At 45.9% G+C, this 12,068-nt stretch overlaps 1 protein-coding gene across 1 annotated transcript; it reads left to right on the top strand.

Moving 5' to 3' along the window:
- Positions 1 to 9,000: 9,000 nt before the first annotated feature.
- Positions 9,001 to 9,353, top strand: SMIM36 (small integral membrane protein 36). The gene has a single exon (XM_053380163.1). The coding sequence runs from the start codon at positions 9,042 to 9,044 to the stop codon at positions 9,324 to 9,326; it is 285 nt and encodes a 94-aa protein (XP_053236138.1). The 5' UTR covers positions 9,001 to 9,041; the 3' UTR covers positions 9,327 to 9,353.
- Positions 9,354 to 12,068: the final 2,715 nt, after the last annotated feature.

Here is a 12,068-nt window from a genome sequence, read left to right as displayed (position 1 = left end):
GCCCTGAAGACTGAACAAGTTGCCCAGCCTACCTGTATGTTGCCCTGTGGAACAAATAGAGATTGAATGACTTCCCCAAGGTCATAGAGAAAAGCTTGTGGCGGAAACAGGACAGGTTTGCCAGAAGCCCCATTCTATTCTAGTATATAAGCCCTCTCATTTCCTTAAAATGCATCTATGATATTTCCCTGAACCTGCTTAATCCTTTCACTGTAAGCTGCTGAAGCTTTGCTTATATGAAGCAGGAGCCTGTTGCAATAATGCTTATGGCTGCTGCTGCTGCTGCAGGAATGAACTCTTGATTCTCAGTAGAGTTCCTGCAATTGGCATGAGTGTGGCTTTAGTATCACAGTTCCCACAGTGCCATATCTGTGACCAAAAGAATCAGAGAGTCAGCCAGCTATCATGCCGAGTCTCAAGCAGAGCCCAGTAAGACATATTGTAGGAATATTCCCAAGCAATATAGCCAATAATCTGGGATGGTGGGAATTGTAGATGATGATGATGATGATGATGATATGCCACCCATCTGACTGGGTTTCCCCCAGCCACTCTGGGTGGCTCCCATCAAAATATTGAAAACACAAAACAGCATCAACCATAAAAACTTCCCTAAACAGGGCTGCCTTCAGATGTCTTCCAAAAGTCAGGTAGTTGTTTATTTCCTTGGCATCTGATGGGAGGGCGTTCCACAGAGCAGGAGGAAGGCCCTCTGCCTTCCGCGAAGGCCCTCTGCCGGGTTCCCTGTAACCTCACTTCTCGCACAATGCCCTCTGAGCTGGACCTCAGTGTCCAGGCAGAACGATGGGGGTGGAGACGCTCCTTCAGGTATACTGGGCCAAGGCCATTTAGGGCTTTAAAGGTCAGATGTCAGGGACCATGCTGAGGAAGGCTGCACTGAGGAGGAATAGTGGGAGTCTCCCCCTCCCCCTGCTCCTAATCTGGATCCTGAATCTTCCCAGGAGCAGGAGGACAGTATAGATTTGGAATAGTGGTTTGCAGAGGGGCATAGTTCAGAAGGCAGAAGCTAGGAAATATTGGATGGGGAACATCTAGGAGAAGAAACACTGGGAGATAGAGGGTTAACAGATTCACGGTCTCTGGAAAGCATCCATCCACTCTCCCCAAGGTCAAAAAGAGCTGAGAAAATGGCAGAACAGAAAGCACACAAAGCACAGAGGGGACAGGCTCAGATTACAAGACATAGAAGTGATGTGAATTAATAAGGATGTAAGGGGATGGGATTCTTAATTGGGACCACCACCATTTCTCGGAGATGGGTTCTTTGTTCTCTCACTGTGATTATTAAAGTTCCTAACTGGTAAAAAGACTCCCTTCCCTTTGTTCTGCTTATCTACTGCCACTGGGGAAGGAAACCAATTCCCTGAAGCCTGACACTGACACCAGCACCAACACTTTGAATTGTGCTTGAAAACGTACAACACTTTGGTCCTCCTAGTTGAGACTATAAATGGTAACTGCACCTAACTTGTATATAGTGGAACACTGCGCAGAATTTTCACAGGCTGCATTTCGTGGCACCTTGGCCACGATGTTCACATTTCCTTTTCCTGTATTTGTGTGGGTATCTTTTTATATATAATACCTTCTGGCTAAGGATAGCATGCTGTAGTCCAAGTACAGTTATGCCACAATAAATCTGTTTGTCTCCCTATGCCACACAATCCTTTGCTTCTTTTTTTGACTGTGCCAGACTAATACATCTAACCCCCTCTATAATGCGTCCCTTTTAAAATCAGCAGTCTTAAGCACCAATGTTCTTACAGTGCTGATAACAGACAACGGGAGACTGTCTGGCAGCTAATCCCATCCTATCCTATCCTTTACCTGTCTTGCTGAGCTATTGTCTTGCATATGGCACACCCAGACTGCTGACGTCTTTGCTTCTCTCCTTCCCTTCCTCTTCCCACTAAGCTTTGGTGGATTTCTTTCTCTATATCCTCCAGCTATTCTTAGCAGCCCCACTGCGATCTGCTGGCAAAAGCAGCTAAACCAATCAACCTGTCTTGTTAATGATGATGACTAACCACCACCACTCCAGTCAACAAAGTGGGTTGGTGTGATCAGCTGGGATTGTTAACAGCCCAGTGCAACAGTTTTGAGAAGTTGTTTTTAGGGAGTTGTTTTGCTTCCTTGAAAGGTTGGGCCAGATCCCTGCACAGATATGAAACCAACAAGATCAGGTTTAGCAAACACACACAGGTCCCGCTTTCTGAGCACAATGCGTTCCCAGAAAATCATTCCTTAGGTGAGTGTTCACATAACGAGTCAATGATTTCCATTGATTTCTATAGGGAAATTTATAATCTGTTCCCGATCGCGGAATATTGACCTCAAAATAACAAAAAGCAAAGACAAAACAGGGAAACCCTCTGAAACTTTGTAAAAGGCAAACAATGAAAGGGGGGGGAATGCTCTCTTGTTTGTCCAATCTCTCCCCCTCCCTCCCCACTCCCTCCCTCCATGGTTTCTGGCAAAATGGCTGCTGTGGACCACAAAAAGGTATGCCTTGTTTAAGGCTGCTTGTTTGTTTATAGTACTACACACACCTTGGACAGGCCTGAATCATCCCTTTGAACCAGTAAATAATTCCAAAGTTGTATTATCTCTGAATACGAGGTTGTGTGCATCAAGAGTTGTTATTTCTCACAAAAGACTTCACTTCCAGTTATGACCACCAGATGGCCTATGAATAAAACACTCATTACCTGAAGTGCACATCCCCAAGTAAAGCGAATGGTTTTGAAATGGCATATATAACATTCGTTTTCAGCAGGTAAATTAGGTCTCAGACCACTCCCGGGGATCAGCTTGACTTAAGGAGGACTGCAAACAGCAGCGCCACCACTGTACAAGTATATGGGGAGATGTAATAATGAAAAAGCAGACCCCCTCAGTGTGGTCCTATGTGCAAAAAGTTTGAAGACTACTGTTCCAAAGAAACTCAGAAGAGAACATGGCTAGCTTATCAATGAATGAGTGCTCTAGAACTGGTTTGACATTCTCCCTTTATGTGAGATTTTATAGCCACACAAGAGAATTGGGTTCTTTGAAGGGCTCGTCTACACTTCTACTCATCTAGCCACTGCCCACCTGCTTTTTTAAATCACCAAATCCAAGTAAATGTCAATCAGGTTTTCCATGGATTGTTGTTTGCTCTGATTCAGCAGCAAAGAGCAGGTTTTGTCAGGGAAAGTGGAGGGAAACCTCTTATACCAATGCATGGGTACCAATGCATCCCAGAAGTGTGGATGAAGCCTGATGGGTGTTGTTGTTTGATATGGATTTAATTGGGACTTTTTAGTCAGCATTGCTAAATGGCGTTGCCTTCGTTCCATGATAGCTTCTTTGGATTAAAAATTCAACACATCAATAATAACCATTCTACATGTACTTCTAGGTAGAAGCCAATGATTCCAATATGCATTTCATTCCTAGGGATGGGGGAGAAATTTGGTTCATGTTTCAACACGAGCCTACCAACTTTCCGAAACAATATTTGAACCACAGCAAAGCCAACCTTTAAAATTCGCACTTATCTGAATTTTGCAATTCTGCTATCCAGCCACATAACAAATACAAATGTGATTGCACTAGGGTGTTTTGGGGCTACAACTCCCATCACCCCTAGCTAACAGGACCAGTGGTCAGGGATGAGGGGAGTTGTAGTCCCAAAACATCTGGAGGGCTGAGTTTGCCTATGCCTGCACTAGGGTAAAGGGTGCATAAAAAGGCATATGTTGGTGAAAATAGCATACAGAAAGCACTATATTAGGGGAAATAGCCTAAATGTGTATATTAGGAAAAAAATGAATACGAACAACTGTATATTGGAACAAATTGGTGAGTTTTCATGAGGACTTTTTTTTTAAAAAAAGGAACTTACGTGAAAATGTGGGGGAACTGCACTAAAGGTTGGAAAACTGAAAAGCTGAGAGAATCCAAACTTGTCAGATTCGCCTATTTCTCCTCATTCCTTTGTCTGGTGTCTGAGAGGCTCTGATGAGAAGATTCGTGATTTCCGAATTAAATTGTATTCAGCACCAAACTAATGAGACACCCCACAAATAAGCCTTTGTGGAAGCAGGTCCCTCTGGAGGCAAATGGAGCACCTTTCACTGTGGGATGCATTGCTTGAGGCTCAAACATTTCATTTTCCGTCCTGAAACAACCTACACCGCCTAATGCTCAATTTCACTAAGTTCCTCTGACCCTGCCCTTGCACTGCAAAGAAGCTTATACTTACACCGGCTTCAGAGCCCCCTGATGACCTCTGGCAGAGACAAGGAAACGATTCCATGCAAACCACCCCAATTCTGTTATTTGCAGGCTGGGCATCAGCACCCAGCATGGTGGGGCAAATGCCAGGGCCCATGGGCACATAATGGCAGCAGCCAGAGCAGCTTCTTCTTCTTTGGCGATCACTCGTAGCTGAGTAAGATCATCTTCCATAAAAACAGTTTTAACAGTGAGTCCGTAAGTGATTGTGGAGGCCAATTCTGGATCCACACGTCCTTCCACAGTGGGAACATAGGTTTCCAGGTGGGAGTTGATCACGGCAAGGGTTTGCCAAGCGTGCCTTCCTCTTAGCACGTGTCTCCCTTTCGTCCTGAGTTCAAGTGTCTTCAAAGCCCATGACACCTTCGGTCAAGGCTGTTCTCCAACTGGAGCGTTCGCAGGCCAGTGTTTCCCAGTTGTCAGTGTTTATACTACATATTTTAAGATTTGCCTTGAGAGAGTCTTTGAACCTCTTTTGTTGACCACCAACATTACGCTTTCCATTTTTAAGTTTGGAATAGTGTAGTTGCTTTGGAAGATGATAATCAGGCATCCACACAACATGACCAGTCCAATGAAGTTGATGCTGAAGAATCATTGTTCGACACTGGTGATCTTTGCTTCTTCCAGTACACTGGCATTAGTTTGCCTGTCTTCCCAGGTGATGTGTAAAATCTTTCGGAGACACTATTGATGGAATCATTCGAGGAGTTGGAGATGGCGTTTATAAGGGGTCCAAGTTTCACAAGCATTCAGCAAGGTCGGTAGTACAATAGCTTTGTAAACAAGCATTTTGGTTTCCCTGCGAATGTCCCAGTCCTCAAACACTCTACACTTCAATCGGGAGAAAGCTGCACTCACGAAGAAGAAGAAGAAGAAGAAGAAGAGGAGGAGGAGGAGGAGGAGGAGGAGGAGGAGGAGGAGGAGGAGGAAAAGTTTGGATTTGATATCCCGCTTTATCACTACCCAAAGGAGTCTCAAAGCAGCTAACATTCTCCTTTCCCTTCCTCCCCCACAACAAACACTCTGTGAGGTGAGTGAGGCTGAGAGACTTCAGAGAAGTGTGACTGGCCCAAGGTCATCCAGCAGCTGCATGTGGAGGAGCGGAGACGCGAACCCAGTTCACCAGATTACGAGTCTACTGCTCTTAACTCAAGCGATGCTGGATTTCGGCATTAATGTTGACCCTTGTGGGAAGATAACTGCCCAGTTAGGAGACGCGATCGACATTTTCCAGTGGAGCAGCACTCGGCAGAGCACAGCAGTGGACTGGAAAGTAGCTTCTTTACTCTTGAATGGCCTTGGGCATCCCTTCTGCAGATTGATCTTCAGTGTTGCACCACCAGGATCCAGGATCTAAGTTGTCATCTTCTGTGCTCTGCCTGTGGGTGGGGCTCTTGGGCAAGCTGCTCCCACCACCCTTCTTCCTCCAGCCAGTCCCTGACATCACCGCTGCCTACTGGAGTTGCAGGCAGAATGTGACTGGTTTGCCTATACCAGATGCAGAGCCAAAAAGGGCACTGCAACAATAACAAACAACGAAAGGTGAGAGGCAGAGGACACTGAATTTTGGTGTTGCACAGGGTGCTGCTGAAATTTGAAAGCCTTAAGCCTGCCACTGTTGCAGTGGCAGGGATAGAGGCATCAGAGAAATACCCAGAGAAGGAGCTGTGGAAGCCATTAGGATGGTACAGGGTGGGAGCACAGAAGGCAGCTTGTGCAAGGCCTCCTCAGATGTCGTCTAGCTTCGACACTTACAGTCCCTTCTCCATCCTCCAGCCAGGCAAGGAAGAGGCATTGCGTGGCAAGTACCCTCCCCCATGTGAAATAAAGACACGGACACAGTAATTAAGGTTAATGGGCGTAAAAGGCCACAACTTTATTGATTAGAGAATTGAAGGTATTGGCCTTAGGCATTGGCTCCTATCGACTACCCGGCATGGTGACCGGGAAGGGTTGCACACAAGCCGTGGGGGTCCTGTTGAAGTACGCCAACTAGGATCCCACGGGTGTCACCGCTCGGGGGCGTGCCGGAGGCCCTTACCTTCCAAGGTTTCGGACAAGGCAACGCCCCCCAGAGTCCTCTACCGGACTACCCTCTCCATTGGGGGAAGGTGATGGCAGTTCCTTCCCCCCCCCCGACCATTTGCATAACAATTAACCCCTGCCAATGCCTAACCGCCAATACCAGGAAGTTGTGACATTTGCTACGAGGTAGGCGAAAAAACCAAAAGGCTGGAAGTGTGCCAACTTGGAAAAATTCCTACCAGGCCCCTTGCGGCGACCAACCGAAGTCCATAGCAAGGTCATAGCTACCTAAACCTAAGGGTGGGTGGGACGGGAAAACCTCTCAGCTGGCGAAGGGGAAAAGAGGGAGATCCCGGGGCGTGCCTGGCCTTAAGTACGATTTGGCCACACCTCCCCAGCCCGCCGGTTGGCGGCCGGTTTGCAGGCACGCCCCAGGAATTCCCCGGGTCTCGCGGGGGCAAAGGGCTAGCCCCCCGCGAGGGTGGGAGGGGTTTTTGCCCGCAACCCCCTCTCCTCCTGATCTCGGAAATGGCTTTGCCAAAGTTCAAGGACACAGTTCAGTCAGGCAAGGAGGGTGCAAAGCAGGGCTGTTGAGGGATGAGGCCTGAGGAAAGGGGGATTGACCTGGGGAAGAGTCCCATCATGGACCAGATAAAGAGTTCTTGAAGGCCCCTATTGCATCTAGAGATGCAATGAGGTCAAGGGTACATTATTTCATATGTGGTGGACCTGCATAAGGGTAAAAGAGTATTGGGAAATAATTTATAATGAATTGGGAGAGGGGAATGTTTAAAAGCACCTTCAAAAACACACTCAGAGTCCTTTTCGTTGGGGATAATTCAGATGGAAATTCCCAGGTGTCAACAAAGGTTATTTATGTATGCCACTACGGCGGCCCATGTTTTGTTAGCCCAAAAATGGAAAACGAGCGAGGTCCCAACCAAAGAAGAATGGCAACTTAAAGTGATGGAATAAGCTCAGCTTGTGGATCTAACTTATAGAACAAGAGAACAAGAAGAACATTTGTTTAAAGAAGATTGGAAAATGTTTATTGAATATATGAGGGGAAATTGTCTACACTTGAAAACGTTGGCAGCATTAAGATAAATTCAACAGTGTAAGTAAGTTTTGATGGAAGTGATAATGGAATACTGAATGGTTTAGTTTATATATAAAATATGCAGGGATTTATGTTATGCAAAATGAACCATGGAAAGAGAAGAAGGAAAGACATTGATATTTTAAGGTTGTCTAAATGAATATTCTACATTGTAAAACATAAAAATTAATAAAAATGATATATTAGGAAACAAAAGAGTGTTTGAGGGCCCCATTTGGCCTCTGACACTGAGGATCCCCACCCATTAATGTAAGTCACTGTCATTATCCCCCATTTTGCAGACTTGGGATTGCCTGATTCATAGCCCAGTGATTTCATCCATTCAATATTCCAAAAAGTATATTTGATTGCAGGACCAGGAAGAAAAGGAGAAGATCTTCTTTGTATAACCTGAGTCAAACTTTTTAAAAATGTCCCGGCCTGGGAACTATAGTTCTATGGTGTTCTGGGCACCTTGAAGAAAAGAGATGCAGCGCTTTCCCTATTAAAAGGACAATTCCTAAGATCCTTTGAGGGAAGTAGTTATAAAATGTGCAGTACAAACAGTGCCAGCCCAAGACGTTTTGCTCTCTGAGGTGAAAGCCAAGGTGGTTGTCATCTCCCCACATCCATATTCCATTTTTTAAATTTATTTAAAGAATTCATATCCCGCTTTTCACTATGTCTCAAAGCGACAGACTGGGGAAGGAGGAAATAAAACATATAATAAACAAAATTCAAAACAGGTTAAAATTTCAGAAAATAGAAACATCAGAGCAACATTCAGAGACCTGAAATGAAAACTGTTTTAAGCCAGCACCTGGGGCTGAGCAGGAACAGTGCCTGCCTGATATCTAGTGGAAGGGAGTTCCATGGAATTGGGCCTGCTGCACTGAATACACAACTCATCATTGACACAAGTCTTGCTTCTGACAGTGCTCCATACGCGAAAGCACCCTCTGCTGTAACCATGGAGAGCAGGCGAGAGATGCTGGGCAGGCTTTGTGGTACACACAGGCCTGTCCTCCCACGCCATGCCACTGCTCCCTGCTCCAACGGCATCTGCCGCCTGAGGCAGCCACCTCACTCTGCCCAATGGTAGGGCCAGGCCTGAGTGTAATACACTCTTAAGAACCCTTCAGAATCTAAGTTTCCCCAAAGCTCAAAATGAGCCACTGCCCATTTCCTGGTTTGTGTACCACTGCAAGACGGGAGGAGAAGTGGAGCAGGAAAATAGATGATGGTTAATCTGGGTCTTTATTTTCCCAATAGCGCATGTCTGCCAAGGTTGAGCGCCAGGTCGTGGAGGGATGGGGAGAAAACATCCATCTGAATATTGCACTGCAAAGAAACATTCAGATGCAGCTCCTGTCACTGTTGGCCAAGGGGTATTAAAAGAGGGAGCTTAAGTTATTAAACTGAGCAGCTTTAATCATGCAGTTCAAGGGGGGAGGACCTATTGCTAGAGGAGTGCTCAGGATTAAAGTATTTTTACCGCAAAGCCAATACATCTATCAGTTAGCTACTGCTCTGCTAGCCTGTGCGAGACAGTGTATGTGCATATGTCTACCTGCAGCTCCTTTCGCAGAGATCCTGCTAAATATTATGGGATCCGATGGATTTTTATTTAGAAATTGACCCGGTTACCTTGAACCTGATCATCCTGGTAGCTAGCTATGTCATCCTGCTCTTGGTTTTCCTGATTTCCTGTGTGATGTATGACTGTCGAGGGAGAGACCCCAGTAAGGAATATGCTCCTGAGATCCCAACGGAGAACCAGCCTCCGATCCGGCTAGTGGTGATGCAGCAAGGGAACCCCAACACCCGCTGGGCGAAAGGACCTTTCCCCACTTATGAAAACCCTCCTGGCCCACAAGGGAAAAGGACTACGATTGTATAAATTCAATTGCTCCAGGGTGCTGGTTCAAGACTGCCTCACCTGTGCCATGTTTACATCCTGCTTGCAGAAGGAGATCACAGCAAGGTAAGTCCAAACTGACAACCTGGGTTTTTGCGTACTCTGCAGAGTGGGGCGATCTTTCGTCCTAAGTTCACTTTCGTTCCCACGTGCGGCAACAAAGAGAGGTAGCTTTAACCCTCATCTGATTCAAAATGCAATTTACTGTATTTTTCGCTCCATAAGACACACCTGACCATAAGACACATCTAGTTTTTAGAGGAGGAAAACAAGAAAAAAAATATATTCTGAACAAAACAGTGGAGGTATGATTTTTGTGGTTCATGCTGTGGCCACAGACATGTGATCTGATGGTGAATTTGGGGTGACCCAATGCAAAGATCCTGAGGATCCATGTGGATCTGTGCTTTGTAACCACATTTTTGCACCATTGCAGCCCCAGGAAACAGTGGATGTGTGATTTGGGGGGGGGGGCAGGCTGTAGCCATGGACATCAATCATATCGTATCATATCGTAAAACCTTTATTGGCATCGCATACAACATCCAAAACAGATCAATACAGAATTATCATTTCCCAGTGGCACAAAACATTTGCTAAAAGAAAGGAGGCATTCACTCCATAAGACGCACAGACATTTCCCCTTACTTTTTAGGAAGAAAAAGGTGCGTCTTATGGAGCGAAAAATACAGCATTTCTGATTTTCACATACGGCACCCCTCTGTGGCAGGTGTGTAAAAAAAGAAGAAGCAAGCATCAGCCACCCAAACTGGACAGCCATGCACATCATATCAAAACAGAGTAACGACCCATTAAAGATATAAAAAGAAAGAGATGCAGGCAACAGAGTTAAAGGAAGCAAACATAAACTTTTCTCTGGAAATTGTTCTCTCTGCTGCTGGGCGGGAAGGGTGCAGAGAAGAGGCATAAGCACAAACCTCGTCAGTTTTGAGGATGCCAAAGATTGCAGGTCTAATGTGACTTCAACAAAAATAGAGATTCTTTGACAAGCAGCTGGAACTTAGGGCTAGGGATGGGGCAGTGGAGGGGAACACTTTTTGCTAAGTTCACACTGAAAGGCGAACTTATTTAATTTTCACTTCCTCGGCGTGGGAACCAAAATGCAGCTTTCCTTCAAAACCCGCACTTCAAAACGTGATGTCTACAAAAAATGTATCACCTTCTGCATAAAATGCAAATATTTAGGGAAACAGCTTGCAAAAAAATGTGTTGTATTCGGGAAAATCACTTGGCAAAAATGTGTATTTTTGGTAGAATTGCATACAATTTGATGCTGACGAAAGGTCATGAAGATTTCCCTCCCCCCCAAAAAAAGAAAAAGAAAAACTGATGTAGAAACGTGGAGAACAAACACAGGGTTGGGAAAATGCAAAAGTGAGAGAAACCGAAATGGACAAGATTCGCTCATCTCTAAGTGTCACCCATTCACAGTTAGGAATTTTAACACTAGGTATAATGTATAGAAAACAGTACATTAAAAGGGGGGTTATGGTCAACCCAGGAGTCAGCATTTCTGACAGCTTGTTTAATGCTAGCCAGGCACCTATATTTTAGATCAGGGGTCAGCAACATGCGGCCCATGGGCCGGATGCAGCCCACGAAGACTGTTTCACCAGCCCACGAGCCGCCCCCAAACCGAGCCACCTGCTTGACGAGTCCCCCGCGAGTTGCGCTAAACTGGCGCAGCGCAGGGACTCGCCAGCGGTGCCGGAAATCACATCTGTGCACGCGCAGATACCCGAAATCACGTCTGGCATGCCCAGATGCCGGAAATCGGTTCTGCACAGGCACAATTTTTGGCATCTGGGCATGCACAGAAGCAATTTTCGGCACTGCGGACCTGTGCAGACTCGATTTCCGGCGTCACACTGCGCCGGTCCGGCCCACGGATGATCTCTGTGGGAGTGATCCAGCCCATGGCCAGTAAGCCTTGCCAACCCCTGTTTTAGATGCTTGCCAAAGACCATCTTTCCTCCCAGGCTTTTTATTTCTGCTACAATTTTCCTTACGGCTGTTTTATTGTGTTTTACAAGGCTAGCAGCAAGGAAATAGAAAAAAACTCACACCAATCAAAACATAATGAAATACTATAATAATAAAATGAGCAGTCAGAACAGGCCACTACTGTCAGAGAAAATCCAATTCATCAGCAGTAAACAGAACACACAAAGAAAAGTTCCATCTGTTCTGCATCCCTAAAGGGCCCTCGTGCTGGGAGACATGATGATGACAAAGCCATACAAGCCTTCCTAAAGGGGGTGTACCAGAACCTTGGTGCCACGGCTGAAAAGGCCCTATGCCTCACCTGCCAAACAAGCAATATTTTCCTAGGGAAGGGCCAATCCACTGGGAGCAGAAAAACCCTCCCGCCTCCCCAGCAAGGTACACACTCTGCAAGGAAAGAGAGACCCATGCCTGACTGGTTTCTGCAGCTCCTCATTAGGCAACGTTTATTTATTTGATTCCATTCCTGAATTGCTTCCCAATTCTATCTTGCTTTAGGATGCTTACACAGGGAGAATGCCAGCCACTTCCTTTGGGAGGGCTTCTTTCAGGTGTCTTTTTTCAATCTATCAGCTTCATGACATTAAAAACATGATCCACCTAGCTTAGTTTTGTCCACTCCACATTGATGGTAGGTAGCCTCTCTCCTGGGTTTCGGGCAGGAGCATACCCTCCAACATTTCTCTGATGAAAATAGGG

Source organism: Podarcis raffonei, chromosome 2, assembly GCF_027172205.1.
Source record: "Podarcis raffonei isolate rPodRaf1 chromosome 2, rPodRaf1.pri, whole genome shotgun sequence".
Classification (NCBI taxonomy): Eukaryota; Metazoa; Chordata; class Lepidosauria; order Squamata; family Lacertidae; genus Podarcis; species Podarcis raffonei.
Note: the sequence above shows the minus strand (reverse complement) of the source record. Positions and strands in the feature narration are given on the sequence as shown.